Source organism: Aulonocara sp. 'chitande type north' Nkhata Bay, linkage group LG1 (assembly GCF_057382095.1).
Source record: "Aulonocara sp. 'chitande type north' Nkhata Bay isolate Kocher_YH1m ecotype deep benthic linkage group LG1, A_spYH_male_GT1.1, whole genome shotgun sequence".
NCBI classification, from domain to species: domain Eukaryota; kingdom Metazoa; phylum Chordata; class Actinopteri; order Cichliformes; family Cichlidae; genus Aulonocara; species Aulonocara sp. 'chitande type north' Nkhata Bay.
In genome coordinates, this window is record NC_141344.1 from 2,989,921 (window position 1) to 3,016,092 (window position 26,172).

The 26,172-nt window shown below is 41.8% G+C and overlaps 1 protein-coding gene across 1 annotated transcript in view; it reads right to left on the bottom strand.

Moving 5' to 3' along the window:
* LOC147338498 (katanin p80 WD40 repeat-containing subunit B1-like) overlaps window positions 1-26,172 on the bottom strand; it is a 28,071-nt gene that overhangs the window by 1,078 nt on the left and 821 nt on the right. Inside the window, exons 2-21 of the mRNA XM_086296139.1 lie at window positions 20,095-20,228; window positions 19,872-20,002; window positions 17,405-17,522; window positions 16,728-16,828; window positions 16,606-16,647; window positions 13,671-13,754; window positions 12,828-12,943; window positions 11,681-11,752; window positions 11,460-11,610; window positions 11,182-11,375; window positions 10,664-10,730; window positions 9,986-10,070; window positions 9,507-9,557; window positions 9,240-9,304; window positions 3,688-3,771; window positions 2,845-2,960; window positions 1,698-1,769; window positions 1,477-1,627; window positions 1,199-1,392; window positions 7-751 (exon numbers count right to left, since the gene is read on the bottom strand). Coding sequence (XP_086152265.1) covers window positions 646-751; window positions 1,199-1,392; window positions 1,477-1,627; window positions 1,698-1,769; window positions 2,845-2,960; window positions 3,688-3,771; window positions 9,240-9,304; window positions 9,507-9,557; window positions 9,986-10,070; window positions 10,664-10,730; window positions 11,182-11,375; window positions 11,460-11,610; window positions 11,681-11,752; window positions 12,828-12,943; window positions 13,671-13,754; window positions 16,606-16,647; window positions 16,728-16,828; window positions 17,405-17,522; window positions 19,872-20,002; window positions 20,095-20,143 — 2,049 coding nt within the window. The 5' untranslated portion in view covers window positions 20,144-20,228 and the 3' untranslated portion in view covers window positions 7-645. The remainder of the gene's footprint in view (window positions 1-6; window positions 752-1,198; window positions 1,393-1,476; window positions 1,628-1,697; window positions 1,770-2,844; window positions 2,961-3,687; window positions 3,772-9,239; window positions 9,305-9,506; window positions 9,558-9,985; window positions 10,071-10,663; window positions 10,731-11,181; window positions 11,376-11,459; window positions 11,611-11,680; window positions 11,753-12,827; window positions 12,944-13,670; window positions 13,755-16,605; window positions 16,648-16,727; window positions 16,829-17,404; window positions 17,523-19,871; window positions 20,003-20,094; window positions 20,229-26,172) is intronic.

The following is a 26,172-nucleotide window of genomic DNA, read 5'->3' on the forward strand; positions in this document are numbered from 1 at the left end:
ACCTACAGATGGCGCTCTTTGGCTGGAAGATGGCCTTGTAGTCCTCGGCGTTGTGGATCTCAGCAGACGACAGCTTCTCGTCCGCCTCGTCCTGTCATGGTTCGTTGTGTGGCAGGCAGGAGAAGGACCCAAGATGCAGACTCACAGACACGGGGATAAACTTAAAGAACACAGCTTTAATGCTGGCACGGCAGAACGTAGGAAATACAAAACTAAACTGGGAAAACTAAATACAAAGCTCGCCAAGAAACACAGGGAGGAACACACACAACATGAGGGAGAACGCGACGCCGAACAGAGGAAGACGCAGACAGAAATACACAGAGGGTTAACGAGGAAAGTGGGAACACACGGGGAACACAGGTGACACAGATAACCATAACGAGACAGGGCGGGGTGAACATAACGCTGACGGGTACAGGCACAGAGGTTCAGACAGGAGGAGAGAGAGCACGGGGAGAACGCAGACATAACGGGCTGGGGAAAACATAGAATAAAGCACAAAGAGAGACGAGGGCTCATAAATACACAGAGGGGCACACAGGGGGTAAGAGTCACGAAGGGAAAACACATAAGGAACAACGTAACAGATCAACCCAGGAAGCATGGCCTAAATAAAGAACAAAATACAAAAATACATGAAAACTAAGAATACTGGGCCCACATGGCCCAGGACCATGACACGTCCTCGCTAGGGCTCCGCCTCTCCCCTTCGGGGCTCCGCCTGTCAGACTCTGAACGGTGCTTCAACCTGATGACATCACAAACATTTGTTTGTTTGTTTTTAGAAGAAAAACTGCAAATTTTTTACTTTATTTACTTTTATTAAAGAATCTGGAAGCGAAACTTTTCCACTGAAGTCAAATAAGATTTTATATATATATATATATTATTATATATATATATATATATTTATTATATATATATATATATATAAATTATATATATATTATTATATATATATATATATATATATATATATATATATATATTTATTATATATATATATATTTATTATATATATATATATATATATATATATATATATATATATATATATATATATATATATATATATATGACATGTGATCTGAGTGTTTGATGAATGAAACCAGTGGCTCATGTATAAAACTTTAAATCCAGGAGTCAGTACTTGCAGTATCTGGAGTATTTTCTCCTGTCTCTCAGTGTGCCGTACCTCTGCGATCTGCAGGTGGTCGTGGGTCTCTCGTAGTTCTTTCGCAGTGCCGCTCCTTTGGGGTCCTTCTTCGGCTCTGTGAGCGGCTGGTCGTCCTGGATGATCCCCTGGATCACGGCGCCACCGCTCTTCTTTACCCTCTTCAGATCGACCACGTAGGACGACACACTCGACAGCTGATGAGACACGCCGATCTGACATGTGGAGAAGGTGGAAGATTAAGATTACCTAAAACTTCTGCACAGTACTGTTACTGAGCGGTGGGCGGAGCTACACACCAGCTGCTGGTTGCAGATGGCGAGGTCAGACACCTTTCCCCAGCTCACCGGCACCGCGTCAAAGCAGCGGTCCGGTTCCCAGCCGAAGACCCGCAGCGAGTCCGTGGCGCCGCTGTACAGGCAGGAGCCATCTGGGCTAAAACATATACACCTGAAACCACAGGGACAGGGGTCAGAGGTCACATTCCAGTTACACCCTGCTGCAACGGGGAAAAACTCACCTGACCGGAGTCGTGTCGCCCTCCAACGAGCCGATCATCGTAAACTTCTCCAGATCCCACAGCTTGATGGTCCTGCAAGCACATGCAGAGTTCATACAGCTGCAGCTCATTAGAGACACCTGTAGGTGTTTTATAGTGTCAGGTGAAGACGCTACAACACGGCTGAGGAACAGGAAGAGACCTCCAACAGATCCACGGTCAGCAGTGACAAGTCAGTAAATGAGGAGAAAGAGAAAAGAGGAACGAAACACGAACAAAAGAGGGAGTGGAGGGCAAAGTGCACCTCTCAGTGCATCATGGGAAGTCCCCAGGAACCTGAGGGATGGTTAGGGTCGCCTAACCCAGCTCTAACTACAAGCTAAGCTAAAGACATTTTTATAATTAATTGAAGAAAGTATGTGTTTGAGTCACTTCTTATTCTCATAAATGAGAGTAAGATTTATTCCATCAATAAACTGTTTGAGATAAAAATGACCCTGCTCCCTGTTCTGTCACTAAAACAGGCCAAAACCTACAAAATGTCTCATTTCTTTGAAGTGACACATTCAAAGCTTTAACGGCTCCATCACGATCACATGACAATCGGAAAATCAGGCCACAAACTACAGCTTTGCTTGCTGGTGTAACTTATAAACTGTCTCTAACACCAGGTCGATGTCCTCAAATTAAACATAATAATCAATTTAAGTGATTCATGTTGGAATACTTATTTATACTTCATATGCAAAAATAAAGAAATGATTAAATACTGAGTGCACTTGCTGGTTGTGTTGGAGAAAGGATGAGTTATTATTTCCATTTTATTATATTTATATTATATTTCCTGTTTACTTTTAGTTATAAATGTATGATTTAGTGGCACATGCAGAGGACATGTAGAAGACACAGGACATGTATGTGAAAAAAAGTAAAAGAATTTCAGACTAAAAGAAATGTTACATTTAAAAAAATGCCACAAACAATCAAACTCAGCACCAAAATAAAATCTTGGCGGCACAGAGAGAGGACAACCTCGCGCAGCCTCTGAGCTTCATGAAACAGAAAAACTAAACGAGCCACAAAGTGTCACAAACACTGATTCCACTCATGAGTCGCTCCTTCAGCTCCGAGCTGCTGCGTCTCGGGCGCTCGGCCTGCGGCGACGTACCTGTCGGAGCTTCCGGAGGCCAGCAGGTACTCGTTGGGGTGGAACTGGACGATGTTGACGGCGGCGGTGTGAGATTTGAATTCCGTGATGGTTTTCCCCTGAGCCAGGTCCCACAGCTGATGGAGACAAGAGGACAGGGCTGAGGTCATCGAACAGGAAGAGAGCAGAGCTCACCTCCTTCAGCCAATCAGAATGAGCGATTTTATTACAGGATGCTGCCGGTTTGATGCTTTCACAGCATTTACAGAATAAACACATCATGTTCACACTTTTAAATTCCCAAGATGCTCTCAAACACCCGAACATCCGACCGCTGCAAATGAAATGAAACTTAATTCTAAACATCGATGAAATGTTAGCCTAACGAGTCGTTACACATCACCAGCTTATTACTTTATTTAAATAAATGTAACTGAACCTGGGTCAAGAAGTGTCCTGAAAACTATTTTAATAGAAAAGATGGATCTTAAAAATCCTAAAACACTGAAGTGATTCAACAGACGGACCTTTTAAAACCATTTTAAAATGTAGAAGAATCTAAAAATGTTGCGATTCAATCGCTCGTTTTATTTTATGGGAACACGTGACTACCAAACATGAACCAGGACCAGCTGGAACATTTTAACGTCTTCCAGCCTTTCTGCACAGTTTCCTGCTGCTGATGTTCTGCTTCACAGTTTACATTCACAGCATCGTGTAACTCCTGCAGGTTATAGTTACTCTGAAGGTTTCTCAGCATCTACTGTTACAGAGTCAGAGTTACCACAACATGTAAGTACCGGGAAAAACAATCCTTAAAATATATTTTTTACATTAAAGGTGAGACGTCAGATCAGGTCGTACCTTGACGGTGCAGTCGTCGCTCGCTGAAGCTAACCACTTCCCATCAGGACTGAAGGCCAAACTCCTCACAGCCTGAGTGTGACCCTGCAACACCAACACTGGTCAGATTTTTGCTATCGAGACTCATGTGAAGCTTTTATTTTGAAGGAAAGTAGAAGCCCTGAGCCTGGTTCTGGAGTTTTTCCTTCCCACTGTCGCCAAAGTGCTCATAGGAGGTCATATGATTGTTGGTTTTTCTCTGTATGTAGATCTTAAAGTATAAAGCGCATTGAGGTGACTGATGTTGTGATTTGGCGCTGCATAAACAAAATTAAATTGAAGTCTCTCAGTTCTTTTAAATGCAATAATCCGTTTACTGTAAGACTCCATAAAAGCTCCGACTGACACAGTTTAATCCGAATCATTCTGAGCGTCCTCGGCTTTGGCGCACAGTGACACCCATAAAATCGGCTAGTCTGACAGATAAGGAGAAGACGACGGTGGTATGTAAACTGTGTTTTTGTGCTGCGTATTGTTTGTTTGAACGCAGTTTGGATTCTGACCATAGAAGATGTTTTTGTGACACGCCCACCGCTACGTTTGCTATTCGGTTTGGTGTGTGTGTGTGCTGTGGCTCTGCAGGCGTTCACCTGAGTTTGAAGGAATTGCTGTTGCCTTTGTTTTGGATTTTGGCATGCTGCTTATGTTGAATGCTTAAAATGAGTGGATCACAGGCTGCATCTGTTGTTGGATAAACTGAAATTGGATAAGATTAAGGAGTATGCTAGAAGAGAGAATAAAGCGATCAGCAAAGAAGGCACCCACAGCTGTGGCCAAACAGACTGCAACAGATCGGTCTCAGAAGGAGCACCCAACAAACTCCAATGCCACCTCTATCTGTTAAACTGTTTAAATGGAGTGTGAGGCAGACATGCTAAAACAGTGACCTAAAAGCATTACCAATAAACAATGGGATCAATACATAAATGAAAGAAATGCAGCTGATAAAAAAGCCATAAACTACTTTCATTTGTTTAGTGGTGATTGCCAGTTTAGTTGGGTTTTTTTTGAGACACAGAGAGTGAGAGATCCTGTCCTACATTACTTTAAAAAAGAAGATATTTTCAGAGCTGTTGATATATGAAGCTCTGAGCATTGAGTGTTGCATTGTGAGAGTTTCAGTAAAAAGCCTGCAAATTATTGCATTTATACTGGAGAGCAAAGAAAAATTAAATTCTACTTGTACTATGGAAAATCAGTTTCATAAAAGCTACATAAACAGAGCTGAAGAAGACTGCGTTTGTAAAACTAGCGGTAACGTGTGAGAATTATAAGTTATAAGACTGTTTCTGCTATCGATACAATTTGTGTTGTTAATCCTAAATGATTCACGGTGACAACATCATAAGAACAAGGTCATTTTACTCCACACACACACACATTTGGAAAATCACATAGTTTGACCATAAAAATTCCCAGAATAATTAGTATTTGAGATTGCTGAAGCAACATCACTAAAGAAAAATATCCTTGCATGTCACTTTCGTTTAAAAATATAAAAAATGTGAAGTTTTTTTTTTGTAAAACATAAAAACATAAAAACAACAAAACTTAAGACCTTAAGAATCTCCTTATGAATGTTGTGAATATCTAGATCATTGGTGTTTGGATTTGAGGGTCAACAGGGCGAACACTGAGGCTGGGTATTAGAAATACAACATGGCAACATGAGACATGTTAACTCTGAGAACACTAACATCTAGATTAAGGTGTGAGAGGTAAATACATAACAGAAGCTAAAAAGGAGTTGCTTGTCTCTAGTTAAAATAAATTGAAAATAAACTGATTTGAACACGTTTGATGCATTATACAAAAAAAGGTTCATGATATAGTTCACATGATCTAAGCAAGAGTGACTCGGAATCTCAAATGTTAAAGTACACTTACTGATTGTACTTTTACTACATGAGCTAATGTAGATGCTCTAAAAGCACGCTGGCTGAAAAAGAACCACACGTTTGGAGAAACTGTGCTGTAACTTCTCATACTGTGAAGTTTTCTGACAAAAGTGAATTGAAAACTTATGCTGTACAGTTTACTAAGGGGTCCTTTGCTGGGCCATGTGCAATTACACAAAAGAACAAGTTAAATTTCACCATAACACTGACTGGAGAAAAGCCAAATTGGGATTCTAATTGACATTACAACTGAAATCAGTGCTGTGATAGTTAGTTTAAGATCACAACCTGATTTAAAACACAGTCTAACATCAACATTCTTGCCCCTGAAAATAGGTCAGGATGGCCGAAAAATGTACTTTAAAAATGAGATTTTCTTTTTGTTTCATTGGAACAGTAAAGTACCATTACAAAGAAATGAGTACACCTTTGTAGTTAAACCGGGTTTGGAGTTTTTCATGTTTTACATACAGACTTTCTCATTTAAACCATGGTGACTTAAAAGTTTAGCAGCAAGACACTTGTTTCCTTTGTTCCATCAAACATTTCTTTCAGCCATCTGTGTTTATCAGAGCGATATGTGACTAATTTTTTATTGAATCACCAGAAAGTACACAAATACAAGATTAAATATTTTATTTATTTATCAAAGATACATAATTACACATTGATACAATGAATAAGGTGTCTATAAAAATTACACATGGTGTAAGAAAAACATTATAACATACAAATAAGTGTTTTAAGATAATCTGACATACTTTAAAAGCATAAGAATAAAAGTTGTTTTTTTTTAAAAAATCATGTTCTTTGATGATCACATTACATGTATCACATTTTTTAAAGCATAACGTAGGGTGTTCACAAAAACAGTTTTATGATTACTTTTTCCACAGTGCTTGTATGCCTCTTGCAAAACTATGTACTTATCACCATATGACATAATAACTCACGATTATGCAAGACCAGCCATGAAATGTCCGTCGCTTCATTACAATCATTTGTCCCCGCTGCTGCCCTCAGACCCAGTCTGTGGGGTAAAATTGCTTTTTTGGTGGTTCATAAAAAATATCTCAAAAAGCGATGTTAGTGAGGGGACCAGAAACACTGGGTTGCAGAGCAGTTGGTAAGGACTTGTATATTTCTGGAGAGTCTGCAAAAGCTGTCTTGCTCATGCTCCTGATTGGATATGTGGAGCCCGGCTCTGATATCTCACTGGTGGCAGCTAAAGGTAGGCATGCCTTGGAGGCGGAGTTGGTCTCGGGCGCAATCTTTCAAACGAGCCTCACGGCATTTCAGGCAACCTCAGGCCGGAAACAACATCCGGTCACTCGCGGTCAAAATCCACGCAGAGCTGGTGTTTCGCAGGGATCAGGTTAACACATCTGGGTCTAAAAATATAAAGAAAAACAAAAAGAGTTTTAAAACACGCAAACTAGCAAAATATCAAAGGAGCATAACATAACAATAACAAGATGATATGAGATACCCGATGAGGCCATGATAGGTGATGTAGACATGTAATGTATAAACTTTTACGGGAGTTAAAAGTGGAGCTTATATATATTTTAAAGTGTATTGTACGTGGGATAGGCTCCAGCGCACCGCGCGAGCCTGAGAAAAGGATAAGTGGAGGCGAATGGATGGATGGATGGTGTATTGTACCTGTTACAAACCATTGTGATATTTATTTATTTTTTTAAATGAAAGGATTGACAGAATGGTAAAAAGGAAAATGCAAAAATGTAGTTAGAGAGGAAGATTAACACTTACCGAATGATATGCGGATAAGGAAAGAGACGCAAGTTGCTGTTGAAATCGGCCGCTCCCTATGCGAACTCGCAAGCAGTCTGAGCGGCGCCAGTTGTTGATACGTCTGAAGTCAGATCTCTTCTGGGGTTCGAAGATAGTCTTAACATCAGCGGGAGATCGTAAAATCAGAGCTGGAGCGGATTGGCTAACCGGGGTGCGAAGGGAGCGGTGCAAGGGTTATGTGATTGGCAGCGGGGCGCAGTGAGGCGGAGTTGGTCTAAGGGGGGAATTTTCAAACGAGGTAAGCAGCGCATTCGGGACCAGAGCGGGGAGCGAACAAGCAGGAAAAAATTGTGCTCTGGAAGCTGTTGCGGGTCGGTGCGATTAAGAGCGAGGTAGAACTTAGACTCTGCGTAGAATTTTAGAGGTAGCTAGCAAGAGGCAAGTTTTTGAAGAAAAAAGAGTAAGGAGCTTTCCCAATGTTTTTGGATTATAGCGCTTTTTTTTGGGGAATAGAGGGGTAGCTAACAAGTTATTCTAGGGGTTTTGGAGAAATCGCGGAGAAATTTTTAAAAGGAGTTTTGGCTTTGTTTGGCTGAGCATGAAGGGAGCCGCGGGGCGCTGAATTTGAGAAAAAAGACTAAGGATTTTTTCAGGATTTTCCCTGTTATCGAATATAAGGTTTTGGGAATAGAGGGGGTACCCTAACAAGTTATTGTAGGGTTTTGGAGAAATAGCGGAGGGTTTTTTAAGGAGTTTTCCCTGCTTATGTATCTAAGGAGGGTTAGGGGATCGCGAATTTTTTCTGAGTATGAGTTTTATTCTAAATCTACAAATGCATATAAATCTAAATAAAGTTTTCCCCCAAGGCATGCAGCATGTGTTTGTGGCCATACTGAACGTTACAAAAGCACAAGTTTAACTAAACAATTTTAATATGGTTTAATACATTTTTAAACACATGAGCACGGAGCCCGAGAGAGCACGGTCCGGAGACACGGGCGCACCCCGCGCGCCCAGACACACAGCCTCGGGCGCGCGCGCGCGCACACACACACACACTGACCCGCCACCAGATGGCGTTTTTTGAGCATAAAAAAAAATAAAAATAAAAATTTAATTGCTTAAAGAAATAAAAGAATGCTATTTTGATATATAAGAAACTTTCTAAATAATCAATTATATTTTTATGAATATCATATTTTTATGAATATCATATTTTTATTATTTAATTACTTCCTACTTCCGGAGCTCATGAATAATTTAATTAGGGGATAATTTAATTAGGGGTCATAAATCAATTAAGGGGGTCATAAATCACTGCGTTTGACGAAAGGGGTATAATATCACTCTCTTTTGACACCTAACTCTTTCTCAGTCAATTAGCATCAATATTATAGAGCCTAATTACTGTGTAGCTGTGCTTGCTTTCTTTTAGGTGTGACTGATGGTACTACTGTCAGTAAAATTATTGTCCTTGCGTGTCCTAAGGTTTCTGTTGTGGCAGAGATCAGAGGGAGCACTGTTGATGAAGCCACAAGAAGAATGATGGCCTTCATTTATTACAAAATAATTTCTCACACATCATTTTAGTTGTTAATTTAGACTCATAAAACCTCTCATATAACCGCACTCAGACCAAAGTCACACAGCTGTTAAAGGTTTTAGATGGTTTTGAATTAAACTGATTTTCTGAAGACAAAGAAAAATCTTTAACTAAAGAAAGAGAAAACCGAGCGGCTGGAGGACTACTTTGTTGTAAACAGCAGGTATTTGAGCTCTGATAGGTTCGTTGCATTTATAGTCCGCTGTCCTAAGGCGTCCATGTTTCCACACAGACACACGGCTGCTGCGTTCACTGACCTGCTGTTTATCAGGAAAATGAGACTTTATGTCCTTCAGCTGCCGGCTGATCGCCAAAATGGACTCTGAGCAGAAGAAGAAATCATCAGGAAACGACCCAGTAACCACAAAACAGGAGCTGAAACACCTCTGTCGTGTGTTTTTGTGTCGTGTGTTTTTCACTGTCGAACACGTGATTTATTGTTCGTGTTTCATCTATAAACTGAAACGTCGGAGGCGCGTCGTCTCCTGATGTCTCACAGAAACGTGAAGCTGTGCTGGACTCACCGTCCTCTGGAGGAGCGGGAAAAGGCTCCGACATCTTAGGAGGAGTGCGAGCTGGAAGAGAGGAGAACGAGGAGCTCAGACTGCAAAATAAATGTGACGACATGAAAACAAAAGAAGAAATGACGAGAGTGTCTTTGTCCTCATTAGGATGAATATTTTAAAAAGGCACAAAGAACCAATCAGATCCTCCCATCCTGTTTGGCTCTTACAGTGAGTAATGTTTACTCCTCTCACTTTTCAAATATGGCCTGCTTCTCAAAATCAGCCAGAGCAGAACTGATGGCGATGCTGCAGGTGGATCAACAGGTGAGGAAATAGAAGCTTTCGGGGAAACTAAACACAGATTTTGTTGGTGCAGTGTTGATTAAAGATGAACTCAGCGTCCTTTTCAATAGCAATATTTCACAGATCTCGTTGTATGTACGTATAACTGTATTCGTTATTCAACATCTGAGCTGCGATGCTCCGGGTCCACCTACAGATGGCGCTCTTTGGCTGGAAGATGGCCTTGTAGTCCTCGGCGTTGTGGATCTCAGCAGACGACAGCTTCTCGTCCGCCTCGTCCTGTCATGGTTCGTTGTGTGGCAGGCAGGAGAAGGACCCAAGATGCAGACTCACAGACACGGGGATAAACTTAAAGAACACAGCTTTAATGCTGGCACGGCAGAACGTAGGAAATACAAAACTAAACTGGGAAAACTAAATACAAAGCTCGCCAAGAAACACAGGGAGGAACACACACAACATGAGGGAGAACGCGACGCCGAACAGAGGAAGACGCAGACAGAAATACACAGAGGGTTAACGAGGAAAGTGGGAACACACGGGGAACACAGGTGACACAGATAACCATAACGAGACAGGGCGGGGTGAACATAACGCTGACGGGTACAGGCACAGAGGTTCAGACAGGAGGAGAGAGAGCACGGGGAGAACGCAGACATAACGGGCTGGGGAAAACATAGAATAAAGCACAAAGAGAGACGAGGGCTCATAAATACACAGAGGGGCACACAGGGGGTAAGAGTCACGAAGGGAAAACACATAAGGAACAACGTAACAGATCAACCCAGGAAGCATGGCCTAAATAAAGAACAAAATACAAAAATACATGAAAACTAAGAATACTGGGCCCACATGGCCCAGGACCATGACACGTCCTCGCTAGGGCTCCGCCTCTCCCCTTCGGGGCTCCGCCTGTCAGACTCTGAACGGTGCTTCAACCTGATGACATCACAAACATTTGTTTGTTTGTTTTTAGAAGAAAAACTGCAAATTTTTTACTTTATTTACTTTTATTAAAGAATCTGGAAGCGAAACTTTTCCACTGAAGTCAAATAAGATTTTATATATATATATATATTATTATATATATATATATATTTATTATATATATATATATATATATAAATTATATATATATTATTATATATATATATTATTATATATATATATATATATATATATATATATATATTTATTATATATATATATATTTATTATATATATATATATATATATATATATATATATATATATATATATATATATATATATGACATGTGATCTGAGTGTTTGATGAATGAAACCAGTGGCTCATGTATAAAACTTTAAATCCAGGAGTCAGTACTTGCAGTATCTGGAGTATTTTCTCCTGTCTCTCAGTGTGCCGTACCTCTGCGATCTGCAGGTGGTCGTGGGTCTCTCGTAGTTCTTTCGCAGTGCCGCTCCTTTGGGGTCCTTCTTCGGCTCTGTGAGCGGCTGGTCGTCCTGGATGATCCCCTGGATCACGGCGCCACCGCTCTTCTTTACCCTCTTCAGATCGACCACGTAGGACGACACACTCGACAGCTGATGAGACACGCCGATCTGACATGTGGAGAAGGTGGAAGATTAAGATTACCTAAAACTTCTGCACAGTACTGTTACTGAGCGGTGGGCGGAGCTACACACCAGCTGCTGGTTGCAGATGGCGAGGTCAGACACCTTTCCCCAGCTCACCGGCACCGCGTCAAAGCAGCGGTCCGGTTCCCAGCCGAAGACCCGCAGCGAGTCCGTGGCGCCGCTGTACAGGCAGGAGCCATCTGGGCTAAAACATATACACCTGAAACCACAGGGACAGGGGTCAGAGGTCACATTCCAGTTACACCCTGCTGCAACGGGGAAAAACTCACCTGACCGGAGTCGTGTCGCCCTCCAACGAGCCGATCATCGTAAACTTCTCCAGATCCCACAGCTTGATGGTCCTGCAAGCACATGCAGAGTTCATACAGCTGCAGCTCATTAGAGACACCTGTAGGTGTTTTATAGTGTCAGGTGAAGACGCTACAACACGGCTGAGGAACAGGAAGAGACCTCCAACAGATCCACGGTCAGCAGTGACAAGTCAGTAAATGAGGAGAAAGAGAAAAGAGGAACGAAACACGAACAAAAGAGGGAGTGGAGGGCAAAGTGCACCTCTCAGTGCATCATGGGAAGTCCCCAGGAACCTGAGGGATGGTTAGGGTCGCCTAACCCAGCTCTAACTACAAGCTAAGCTAAAGACATTTTTATAATTAATTGAAGAAAGTATGTGTTTGAGTCACTTCTTATTCTCATAAATGAGAGTAAGATTTATTCCATCAATAAACTGTTTGAGATAAAAATGACCCTGCTCCCTGTTCTGTCACTAAAACAGGCCAAAACCTACAAAATGTCTCATTTCTTTGAAGTGACACATTCAAAGCTTTAACGGCTCCATCACGATCACATGACAATCGGAAAATCAGGCCACAAACTACAGCTTTGCTTGCTGGTGTAACTTATAAACTGTCTCTAACACCAGGTCGATGTCCTCAAATTAAACATAATAATCAATTTAAGTGATTCATGTTGGAATACTTATTTATACTTCATATGCAAAAATAAAGAAATGATTAAATACTGAGTGCACTTGCTGGTTGTGTTGGAGAAAGGATGAGTTATTATTTCCATTTTATTATATTTATATTATATTTCCTGTTTACTTTTAGTTATAAATGTATGATTTAGTGGCACATGCAGAGGACATGTAGAAGACACAGGACATGTATGTGAAAAAAAGTAAAAGAATTTCAGACTAAAAGAAATGTTACATTTAAAAAAATGCCACAAACAATCAAACTCAGCACCAAAATAAAATCTTGGCGGCACAGAGAGAGGACAACCTCGCGCAGCCTCTGAGCTTCATGAAACAGAAAAACTAAACGAGCCACAAAGTGTCACAAACACTGATTCCACTCATGAGTCGCTCCTTCAGCTCCGAGCTGCTGCGTCTCGGGCGCTCGGCCTGCGGCGACGTACCTGTCGGAGCTTCCGGAGGCCAGCAGGTACTCGTTGGGGTGGAACTGGACGATGTTGACGGCGGCGGTGTGAGATTTGAATTCCGTGATGGTTTTCCCCTGAGCCAGGTCCCACAGCTGATGGAGACAAGAGGACAGGGCTGAGGTCATCGAACAGGAAGAGAGCAGAGCTCACCTCCTTCAGCCAATCAGAATGAGCGATTTTATTACAGGATGCTGCCGGTTTGATGCTTTCACAGCATTTACAGAATAAACACATCATGTTCACACTTTTAAATTCCCAAGATGCTCTCAAACACCCGAACATCCGACCGCTGCAAATGAAATGAAACTTAATTCTAAACATCGATGAAATGTTAGCCTAACGAGTCGTTACACATCACCAGCTTATTACTTTATTTAAATAAATGTAACTGAACCTGGGTCAAGAAGTGTCCTGAAAACTATTTTAATAGAAAAGATGGATCTTAAAAATCCTAAAACACTGAAGTGATTCAACAGACGGACCTTTTAAAACCATTTTAAAATGTAGAAGAATCTAAAAATGTTGCGATTCAATCGCTCGTTTTATTTTATGGGAACACGTGACTACCAAACATGAACCAGGACCAGCTGGAACATTTTAACGTCTTCCAGCCTTTCTGCACAGTTTCCTGCTGCTGATGTTCTGCTTCACAGTTTACATTCACAGCATCGTGTAACTCCTGCAGGTTATAGTTACTCTGAAGGTTTCTCAGCATCTACTGTTACAGAGTCAGAGTTACCACAACATGTAAGTACCGGGAAAAACAATCCTTAAAATATATTTTTTACATTAAAGGTGAGACGTCAGATCAGGTCGTACCTTGACGGTGCAGTCGTCGCTCGCTGAAGCTAACCACTTCCCATCAGGACTGAAGGCCAAACTCCTCACAGCCTGAGTGTGACCCTGCAACACCAACACTGGTCAGATTTTTGCTATCGAGACTCATGTGAAGCTTTTATTTTGAAGGAAAGTAGAAGCCCTGAGCCTGGTTCTGGAGTTTTTCCTTCCCACTGTCGCCAAAGTGCTCATAGGAGGTCATATGATTGTTGGTTTTTCTCTGTATGTAGATCTTAAAGTATAAAGCGCATTGAGGTGACTGATGTTGTGATTTGGCGCTGCATAAACAAAATTAAATTGAAGTCTCTCAGTTCTTTTAAATGCAATAATCCGTTTACTGTAAGACTCCATAAAAGCTCCGACTGACACAGTTTAATCCGAATCATTCTGAGCGTCCTCGGCTTTGGCGCACAGTGACACCCATAAAATCGGCTAGTCTGACAGATAAGGAGAAGACGACGGTGGTATGTAAACTGTGTTTTTGTGCTGCGTATTGTTTGTTTGAACGCAGTTTGGATTCTGACCATAGAAGATGTTTTTGTGACACGCCCACCGCTACGTTTGCTATTCGGTTTGGTGTGTGTGTGTGCTGTGGCTCTGCAGGCGTTCACCTGAGTTTGAAGGAATTGCTGTTGCCTTTGTTTTGGATTTTGGCATGCTGCTTATGTTGAATGCTTAAAATGAGTGGATCACAGGCTGCATCTGTTGTTGGATAAACTGAAATTGGATAAGATTAAGGAGTATGCTAGAAGAGAGAATAAAGCGATCAGCAAAGAAGGCACCCACAGCTGTGGCCAAACAGACTGCAACAGATCGGTCTCAGAAGGAGCACCCAACAAACTCCAATGCCACCTTCCTCCCACTATCTGTTAAACTGTTTAAATGGAGTGTGAGGCAGACATGCTAAAACAGTGACCTAAAAGCATTACCAATAAACAATGGGATCAATACATAAATGAAAGAAATGCAGCTGATAAAAAAGCCATAAACTACTTTCATTTGTTTAGTGGTGATTGCCAGTTTAGTTGGGTTTTTTTTGAGACACAGAGAGTGAGAGATCCTGTCCTACATTACTTTAAAAAAGAAGATATTTTCAGAGCTGTTGATATATGAAGCTCTGAGCATTGAGTGTTGCATTGTGAGAGTTTCAGTAAAAAGCCTGCAAATTATTGCATTTATACTGGAGAGCAAAGAAAAATTAAATTCTACTTGTACTATGGAAAATCAGTTTCATAAAAGCTACATAAACAGAGCTGAAGAAGACTGCGTTTGTAAAACTAGCGGTAACGTGTGAGAATTATAAGTTATAAGACTGTTTCTGCTATCGATACAATTTGTGTTGTTAATCCTAAATGATTCACGGTGACAACATCATAAGAACAAGGTCATTTTACTCCACACACACACACATTTGGAAAATCACATAGTTTGACCATAAAAATTCCCAGAATAATTAGTATTTGAGATTGCTGAAGCAACATCACTAAAGAAAAATATCCTTGCATGTCACTTTCGTTTAAAAATATAAAAAATGTGAAGTTTTTTTTTTGTAAAACATAAAAACATAAAAACAACAAAACTTAAGACCTTAAGAAAGAGATAAAGGATTGAGAAAGTTTATTCATGCAGGTCCATATGACAGAGAATATGCATGTTCTTTTAGTTTTCATATTATTATAATTTATATTTAATTGTGTTGTGGTTTGCAGTGTTTTGTGTTCTTTTCACTTTAAATTTGTGAAAGGAAAAAGCTGAAATTTAAATAGTTAAAACTTGAAATGTGAATAGTTGATTTTTGTATTATATGATTTATTTATTACATTTTATGTGGAGTGAATAAATAAAAGTATATTTACGGTGGCCCCTAGAGACAAAGCACATACAAACTTCAAATCACGTACGAACTCTGAAGCATGTACAAACTCCAAAACACGTAAAAACACGTACAAACTCCAAAACACGTAAAAACACGTACAAACTCCAAAACACGTAAAAACACGTACAAACTCCGAAGCACGTAAAAACTCAGAAGCATATAAAAACTCAGAAGCATATAAAAACTCAAAACACGTACAAAAGACAACAGAAGTGCTCCAGGATGCTGGGCGCAGTGTTGAGCCTTTGTTATCTTGTGGCTACACAAGCCAGCAAGTACCAACGACCGGATTTGGTGTGTGGTAATAACAGGTAAATGAACTTTTTTTTAAATTATTTGAATATATATATGAGTGCCTGTGTATAAATACACAAACAATACACACATGCTTTCAATTGTGTAATTTAAGTGATCTAGTAGCTCTGCTTTGGAAGTTCAGTTCATGCTAGAAATGTGTTTTGGAGTTTGTACGTGTTTTGTCTCTAGGGGCCACCGCATATATTTATATATAAACATATATAAATAAAACCACTTGTTTTTATGTTAGTAATTCCTTTTGTGCATAATTTTATATTATTGTTAATAATAAATTAATTAAAGCAACAAAACAACCTGAAGAGCCGGCTCTTTTTAGTGAGCCGAACCGAAAGAGCCGGATCTCTAAAAAGAGCCGGAAATCCCATCACTAGTGACCACGTGTCTGTGTGTGTTTGTTTTGTATGTGATGGTACAACTGTGGAAAACAAGCATCAGAATGTAGAGCGGGGCTTAAACATCTGAAAAACATCAAAAATCTGTCAGAAACCTGAAAACAATCAGGATTTAGCTTTTCACACGGTGCTGTTTCCAGGTCAGATGAGGTCAACTCATTTGCATAAAAGATCAGATTCCACTGAAGCAAATGTCCACATCACACTTTGTTAGGTCACCACAGGTGTGTTTACCAAATCCACCTGCAGCCACTGTCCACCTGTTAGAAACGTGCACCTGGATTCGAGCAGGATATTAGGAGCCGGCCTGTCATCCTGAGCACAAACTTACCTTATATCTGAACACGTATCCTTTCCTCCGCAAGTCCCACAGCTGACAGCAGAAAAGAAGAGACATTTCATTAGAGCGGATTAAGACTTCAAGGATGTTCTCACACAGGAAAGCACGCCTACCTTAATGTTTGTGTCCATGGAGCTGGAGGCCAGGAAGTCTCCAAAGGGATGGAAGCCCAGGCTGGTGATGTTGGCTTTGTGTCCCATCAGAGTCCTTAAAACTGAGCACAGGAAGCAGCAGGGTCACCTCTTTGCATCTCTTTCTAACTAAGACCCAGCTTAGGTGCATTAAAACGCCTCCGCATGATGGGACGGACGATTATTCTGACTGCGGGGTACAACGTCCTCCGTTACAGCCTGAGACTGAACACTGAGGAAGCTGTATCAATTTTCAAAATAAGAGTAGATGGAAAAATACTACTAATAATAACATATACTCAATCAGACTGATGTACTATATTACAGAGGCTGACATCATGTGGTATGACGGATGTCCTGTGTCCTCGAGGCAGCAGAGGTGGAAGAGCTCATAGCTCAAACTTTGCACTCAGAAATTTAGAAAAAACTCACCACACTAATAAAAAAAAGCAAGTTGATTTTAACATGTTTCAGCTCTTTGTGTGTCATATTTCTAATCGACTGGTTCGCTCACTTCACTTCTCTTTGTCAGTGTGAACCTTACGCTGTCCACCGCTGATCTAAAGCACCTGTGCAGATAAATTACGCACACAGACAGTTTAGAGGCGGTGAAGCTTTGACTAAAAAGCCTCGTAGCCACAGAACAGACAGAGTCTTACTCTTGGCAGCCTCCAGGTCCCAGACTCGTATTGAACCTGACTGCGACCCGGCGGCGACCTGCTCCTCCGACACGTTGAAATGGATAGACTCCACTGGGTTCTTGTGACCAGTCAGACTCTGAGAGGAAACAGTCAGAACAGACATCATCACCTAAAACTGCACCTCGCTCCTTTCTCAAAAACTCAAAACACAGACTGTATATCAAAATGTTAGTGTTAGTGAAGCTGCTGAGGGACACCACGTCACCTGTCAATCACAAAATAAGCCCACCTTCATCTCCTGCTTTATCGTCCCCTGAACACTAATGGAAACCATCATTTCCAAAATGAGCTTCATCTTTTATTCAATAAGACCTGAAAACAGCGACTGAGACCATAAAGCTGTCAGGAAACTGTTTACTGAGCTCAGAGATCAGGTGAGGAGGCGGCTCGTTTTCTCACAGACTTCTATTCACAGTCAGAGGAGTCGCCCCCTGCTGGACATCCATGAAAAACGCAGGTTTAAGCTTCACTTTTCAGAATTCAAATCTACACCCATCCTTTATACAGGGAGTGCAGAATTATTAGGCAAGTTGTATTTTTGAGGAATAATTTTATTATTGAACAACAACCATGTTCTCAATGAACCCAAAAAACTCATTAATATCAAAGCTGAATGTTTGTGGAAGTAGTTTTTAGTTTGTTTGTAGTTTTAGCTATTTTAGGGGGATATCTGTGTGTGCAGGTGACTATTACTGTGCAGAATTATTAGGCAACTTAACAAAAAACAAATATATACCCATTTCAATTATTTATTTTTACCAGTGACACCAATATAACATCTCCACATTCACAAATATACATTTCTGACATTCAAAAACAAAACAAAAACAAATCAGCGACCAATATAGCCACCTTTCTTTGCAAGGACACTCAAAAGCCTGCCATCCATGGATTCTGTCAGTGTTTTGATCTGTTCACCATCAACATTGCGTGCAGCAGCAACCACAGCCTCCCAGACACTGTTCAGAGAGGTGTACTGTTTTCCCTCCTTGTAAATCTCACATTTGATGATGGACCACAGGTTCTCAATGGGGTTCAGATCAGGTGAACAAGGTGGCCATGTCATTAGTTTTTCTTCTTTTATACCCTTTCTTGCCAGCCACGCTGTGGAGTACTTGGACGCGTGTGATGGAGCATTGTCCTGCATGAAAATCATGTTTTTCTTGAAGGATGCAGACTTCTTCCTGTACCACTGCTTGAAGAAGGTGTCTTCCAGAAACTGGCAGTAGGACTGGGAGTTGAGCTTGACTCCATCCTCAACCCGAAAAGGCCCCACAAGCTCATCTTTGATGATACCAGCCCAAACCAGTACTCCACCTCCACCTTGCTGGCGTCTGAGTGGGACTGGAGCTCTCTGCCCTTTACCAATCCAGCCACGGGCCCATCCATCTGGCCCATCAAGACTCACTCTCATTTCATCAGTCCATAAAACCTTAGAAGAATCAGTCTTGAGATATTTCTTGGCCCAGTCTTGACGTTTCAGCTTGTGTGTCTTGTTCAGTGGTGGTCGTCTTTCAGCCTTTCTTACCTTGGCCATGTCTCTGAGTATTGCACACCTTGTGCTTTTGGGCACTCCAGTGATGTTGCAGCTCTGAAATATGGCCAAACTGGTGGCAAGTGGCATCTTGGCAGCTGCACGCTTGACTTTTCTCAGTTCATGGGCAGTTATTTTGCGCCTTGGTTTTTCCACACGCTTCTTGCGACCCTGTTGACTATTTTGAATGAAACGCTTGATTGTTCGATGATCACGCTTCAGAAGCTTTGCAATTTTGAGACTGCTGCATCCCTCTGCAAGATATCTCACTGTTTTTGACTTTTCTGAGCCTGTCAAGTCCTTCTTTTGACCCATTTTGCCAAAGGAAAGGACTTTGCCTAATAATTATGCACACCTGATATAGGGTGTTGATGTCATCAGACCACACCCCTTCTCATTACAGAGATGCACATCACCTAATATGCTTAATTGGTAGTAGGCTTTCGAGCCTATACAGCTTGGAGTAAGACAACATGCATGAAGAGGATGATGTGGACAAAATACTCATTTGCCTAATAATTCTGCACTCTCTGTATACAGTCTGCGCTCTGCCATGATGTGGTGCACTACACACAACGTAAGAGGTCAGGCAGGTTAGTTTAGTTGGAGGAAGATGGCGAGCAGTGGAGGGGAAACATGAGTCTGTTTAATTCCCATGGAGCGAACTCTGTTTTCATCATTTAACAATCAGAAATGAATCAATAATAAAGATAAAAGCGTGAGGTGGTGACAGGAGAGAGGCAGGTGTGGGCATCATGACCTGCAGACTGCAGAAGAGCAGTAGGTAAAGGATGGGTTCCTTTGAATCTGCTCATGTTTCAGGCCTAAAAAACCTCGACGGAAACCTTAAAAATTAGAAACCCATCGCATTTTGCATTGCGGGGGACTCACCATGATGCAGTTGGCCTTGCTGACGGCCCAGATGTTGACCCTGCAGTCCTCTCCTCCTGTGGCCAGCAGGCGGCCCGAGCTTTTCCCCAGAGCCAGACAGGAAATGGAGCTGGATTGAGCCTCGAACTCCTCTGTACGGCAACAAAGGAGGAACAAATTCAGGTCGGGCTGGGCTGCTGGACAGGAAGGGTGTGATGATCGTTTGAGTAACTTTAATACTCACGAAGGCGCCATGCGATCTTGGTTGTGCTGGAGGCAGCCATACTGGTCATACTGGGAGACTGGCTGCTGTGTTTGACGACCCCGGCTGAGGTTAATTCATGAGACGGACATCAGCTCCTGGTTTAAAATGGAGCACTGTAACAAAAAATAATTTCCCCCAGGGATCAATAAAGTATTCTGATTCTGATTCTGATTTAGTGTTTGCACTGAGCGTCAAACACCTGCAGGAACACAACACAGTGATAAATAAGTGATAGAAGAGATAAGACATATAAAACCGTCTCAGTCTCGCCTCTCTGACGCTGAGCTCTCATTTCTACTCCCAGTGAAGATACCATCGTCTTCAGCTCGGCCTCCAAACCACACAGGTGTCACTACCACCCTGTAAACCCTCCCTTTCATGCTGGCTGCCGTCCTTCTGTCACAAATCACCCCTGAAACTCCACCAAGCCTGCACACTTCTTCATGTCTCTTGTGTGCTGTCCCTTGTTTTGGATGGTTGACCCCAAGTATTTAAACTCATCTATTATTGGAAAACACTGTATACAAGCCAGAAGCCAGATGATATAAGTTAGTTAAACTGCAGGAATGTCTTAAAGATATAAAAACCTTGATGACCGTTAATTTCCTACAAATATAGTATCTAACCAGATTCTTACTCTGGATGGCATTACCTTGGCCTCCAGTAACGCTGTGAGGAACCTTGGAGTCATTTTTGACCAGGACATGTCCTTCAACGCACATATTAAACAAATATGTAAGACTGCTTTCTTCCATTTGTGCAACATCTCTAAAATTAGAAATATCCTGTCTCAGAGTGACGCTGAAAAACTAGTTCATGCATTTATTACTTCCAGGCTGGACGACTGTAATTCATTATTATCAGGATGTCCTAAAAACTCCCTGAAAAGCCTTCAGCTAATCCAAAATGCTGCAGCAAGAGTCCTGACAGGGACTAGAAAGAGAGAGCAGATTTCTCCTGCTATAGTCTCAGGCTGCTGAAGGATTCCCATGATGCACTGAGTGTTTTTTTTTTTCCTCCCCTCACTCCCATACCGGCCCCTCCCCGAGCGTGGTTCTTCTCGAGGTTACTTCCTGTGACAATAAGTTTTTCCTCACCACTGTCACCAAGTGCTTGTTCATTTTACCTTTATTTATACAAATAGTCCTGAGACTCAATGCCTCATTTACAAGAGAGACCTGTTTCAAACAGGCATAATAAAATAACACCAATAAAATATTGAATATTTTACCAAGTGTCTACACAGTCAAACTAAAAACAAGATTCCCAGTGATGATTTCACAAAACCATTTATGCGTCTTTTAAAGTCTACGAGCAAAATCAGCTGAGAGCCTGAAATCCTTCTGTCATGTAATCCATGAGGACGGGACAGAAAAGGAGAATACCTTCTCTCTGAGGTCTGAACAGTGAGTGCAAAGAAGTCCTGAGACCGCAGATTGTGACTAAACTATTTGTCAGATTACAGGTAATCTGACAAATAGGAGACGAGTAAACCAGAAATGAATTTAGAGACAAAATGCTATCAATGAACCATCCTGCATGAGGCTAATGAGGACTAATCAACCAGTGAATATAACGTACAGTGGTGTGCTAAAGGTTTTGAGCCGGTGATAAATCTTAATGCCGTGATAAACAAAGTCCAACGATCCATTTCTAAGAAAAACAAAACTCCAGCTTCAGCCTAGCTTCAACAGGAACTCGATGTTTGTAAGACTCCACAGCTTCATTGTTAATACAGTGGGGCAAAAAAGTATTTAGTCAGCCACCGATTGTGCAAGTTCCCCCACTTAAAATGATGACAGAGGTCAGTAATTTGCACCAGAGGTACACTTCAACTGTGAGAGACAGAATGTGAAAAAAAATCCATGAATCCACATGGTAGGATTTGTAAAGAATTTATCCGTAAATCAGGGTGGAAAATAAGTATTTGGTCACCTCAAACAAGGAAAATCTCTGGCTCTCACAGACCTGTAACGTCTTCTGTAAGAAGCTTTTCTGTCCCCCACTCGTTACCTGTATGAATGGCACCTGTTTGAACTCATCATCTGTATAAAAGACACCTGTCCACAGCCTCAAACAGTCAGACTCCAAACTCCGCCATGGCCAAGACCAAAGAGCTTTCGAAGGACACCAGGAAAAGTATTGTAGACCTGCACCAGACTGGGAAGAGTGAATCTACAATAGGCAAGCAGCTTGGTGTGAAAAAATCAACTGTGGGAGCAATCATCAGAAAATGGAAGACATACAAGACCACTGATAATCTCCCTCGATCTGGGGCTCCACGCAAGATCTCATCCCGTGGGGTCAAAATGATCATGAGAACGGTGAGCAAAGATCCCAGAACCACACGGGGGCACCTGGTGAATGACCTGCAGAGAGCTGGGACCAAAGTAACAAAGGTCACCATCAGTAACACACTACAACGGCAGGGAATCAAATCCCGCAGTGCCAGACGTGTTCCGCTGCTGAAGCCAGTGCATGTCCAGGCCCGTCTGAAGTTTGCCAGAGAGCACATGGATGATACAGCAGAGGATTGGGAGAATGTCATGTGGTCAGATGAAACCAAAGTAGAACTTTTTGGTATAAACTCAACTCGTCGTGTTTGGAGGAAGAAGAATACTGAGTTGCATCCCAAGAACACCATACCTACTGTGAAGCATGGGGGTGGAAACATCATGCTATGGGGCTGTTTTTCTGCCAAGGGGACAGGACGACTGATCCGTGTTAAGGACAGAATGAATGGGGCCATGTATCGTGAGATTTTGAGCCAAAACCTCCTTCCATCAGTGAGAACTTTGAAGATGAAGCGAGGCTGGGTCTTCCAACATGACAATGATCCAAAACACACCGCCCGGGCAACAAAGGAGTGGCTCCGTAAGAAGCATTTGAAAGTCCTGGAGTGGCCTAGCCAGTCTCCAGACCTCAACCCCATAGAAAATCTGTGGCGGGAGTTGAAAGTCCGTGTTGCTCGGCGACAGCCCCAAAACATCACTGCTCTCGAGAAGATCTGCATGGAGGAATGGGCCAAAATACCAGCTACTGTGTGTGCAAACCTGGTAAAGGCCTATAGTAAACGTTTGACCTCTGTTATTGCCAACAAAGGTTATGTTACAAAGTATTGAGTTGTATTTTTGTTATTGACCAAATACTTATTTTCCACCCTGGTTTACGAATAAATTCTTTACAAATCCTACCATGTGGATTCATGGATTTTTTTTTCACATTCTGTCTCTCACAGTTGAAGTGTACCTCTGGTGCAAATTACTGACCTCTGTCATCATTTTAGGTGGGGGAACTTGCACAATCGGTGGCTGACTAAATACTTTTTTGCCCCACTGTACCTTGAGAAGATACAAGAGAGGGAAGTTAGGATTAGGGTTAACCGAACCCTCTGAGAAGAACACAACCGTGGTTTTTTTTATAGATGCATTTCAAAGACAGCCTTAGCAGAAACAGCTGTGACTGTGTACGATCAAAAGCTAACTGCAAATGTTCGAAAACCATGTCGATACCAGGGTACCAGATTATTACCACAATTAATCATCTGCGTAAAAATAGGCAGTTGCACTTAGATTTTGTCCCACAGCACTGACATAAATAGTAAATAACGCAGGTCCCAAGACAGAAACCTGTGGCACTCCATCAGTCACATTTAAAAAACTGGAAGAGAGACCATTAAACTGCACACACTGCTTATGGTGAGAAAGGTGCTTAGCTTGGTCTGAACGGCCCTTTTCCAATAACCTCTGACATAAAACCCCACGATCAACAGTGCCGGAGGCTTTCGATCAATAAAAAGAGGGGTGCAGTATTTCTTTGCTTCCAGGGCCTCGTAGATATCATTGAGAACTTTAAATTTTAAACCTTTAAGTTACAGTACTGGAGAGATAAAATATCATTTTCATTCTGATAGCTCTAAGGTTGATTATTCCTCAGCCATTAAAGAATCTCAGCTAAAATACAGAGTTTGCAGATTGGTTCATATTATTACCATCCAAGAATCATCACCTTTCAGGAGGGCAGTACAAAGGCACACTGGGATCTCTGCTGAAGTGTTCAGTTGTATGGAAAGATTAAAAATATAAGACGCTGGCTCATCTATGATGCTTGCAAGCAGACGCAAGAAAAACGGAGACAGACTGTCTGGACCGGTGACTTTTTAATGTTAATGCTCTTCAAAGCTGTCAGAGAGAGAATTTATAGTCTGCCAACGCGTCCCAGGGACTTTGAGACTGTCAGTGGTTAAGATCAGAAAGTGATCACATTTGGATTTCCTAATAGAAGCAGCGAAGCTATTACGCAGCTGCCAAACCTTAGCCATTGGCATCAGTGTCGGACTTTCTTGAAGCTGCTCAGGGCTGCTTCCTGTCCCGCCCTTTCACTCTGACCTGGCTAAAAGCAGCATGTTTGTCCACAAGGCAGATAAAACTCTCAGAGTAATATTTACAAGCTAAGTTAACACCGTCCATCAATGTAAAACTGACCCAATGTAAATTCATGAAGTCGTGACAAAAGGCTTGCTCATGTAAAAGCTTTAAATTTCTGTTTGTGATGATGCTCAGAGCATGAAACTGTTCCTCGCAGCACCAACCATGCAGCGATCAGTCAAGTCGCTGGTAAAAACTGCTGTGGAGAAATGATGTGGCACATTAATCAAAGATGATTTATCTGGGGAATAAGGTGTGTGGGGCTTTAGTCATTTGTGTTAGATTAAAAACAGTGTGCCTTAAAATAATCAGACACAGGAGAAAACCGATCCCAATTAAAATCACCTACCAGAATGATTTCATTATAATAGCTGAGCCAAAGAGGAGAACGTGCCAGGGTCAAAGTCAACAGCAGTTAAAGACCTAGCTTTATAAAAAACTGTCACACTTCTGCCTTTCTGAGGCTGCTTGAGCGATAAATTTTAAATCCATAAATTCCCACATCTCACGTCTCAGAAACAATTATTCATTTGGCACTACCTCCGGTGCTTGCATGTTAACCTTTCCACTCGTCTCTCTCATTGTGTGAATGAGTGTGAGACGAGTGGCACGTTATCCTCTTCGGTTCAGCTATTTTCCTCCTACTGACTTTCATTCCTCTTGTGTTCAGAGCATACCTCGACCTGCTCCCACTGCAGCTCACGGTGTCATCTGCAAACATCACGATCCACAGAGACTCCTGCCTGGCCTCGTCTATCAGCCTGTCCCCATCACCACAGCAAACAAGAAGGGGCTCAGAGGAGATCCCTGATGTAATCCCACCCCCATCTTGAACCCATCTGTCATTCCTACCACACACCTCACCACTGTCTCTCTCCGTCCTCATACATGTCCTGCACCACCCTCACATCCTTCTCTGCTACTCCCGACTTCCTCATGCAGTACCACAGTTCATCTCGTGATCCATAAAGACACGGTGCAGATACATCATCAACAACCTCAAAGCAACCGCACAATTCAAACTCCTTGAATTTTTTTCTTAAATAACATAATTCTTCACCTGCAAACACAAGATTTCACAAATGAACAAACAGAATAAATCTTGTTTGGTGTTATCAGGTGATGTCGGTTGGTGTCTGATATTCATTTCCTGCTATAACAAAAGTCTCCCAAATATGGGATAAATAAGATATTTCTCATCCTCATCAGCACCTTCATCTACATCCAAACTGTTAGATAATATCTATTTTTCTAACACAAAAATAATACTTAAAATCTGCAAGAACCTTCATGTGTTACTGTCTGCAGACTGAAGCGAACATTTCTGTTTATGGAAACTGGCGCATTTTTCTCAGATCATAACGTGTATGAAAACACCGGTAAACTAACTGAGCAGTGCTGTTGTGGTCAGGAGTGTTTGCTCTGCTCTCCTGGAGCTTCAGCTAACTTCAGGTAATCTCATTAAGGTTCTTCATTAAGCTCATTAAACCACAGACGAGCTCATGTTCAGACTAACACAGCAGAGGAGGTCCGTCTGCTCCCCACTTTAACCCGTTAACTCTGACTCTGTGGCGGGTGTTCCAGATCAACTGGCGTTTAGATCAACTGGCGTTTAGATCAACTGGCGCCG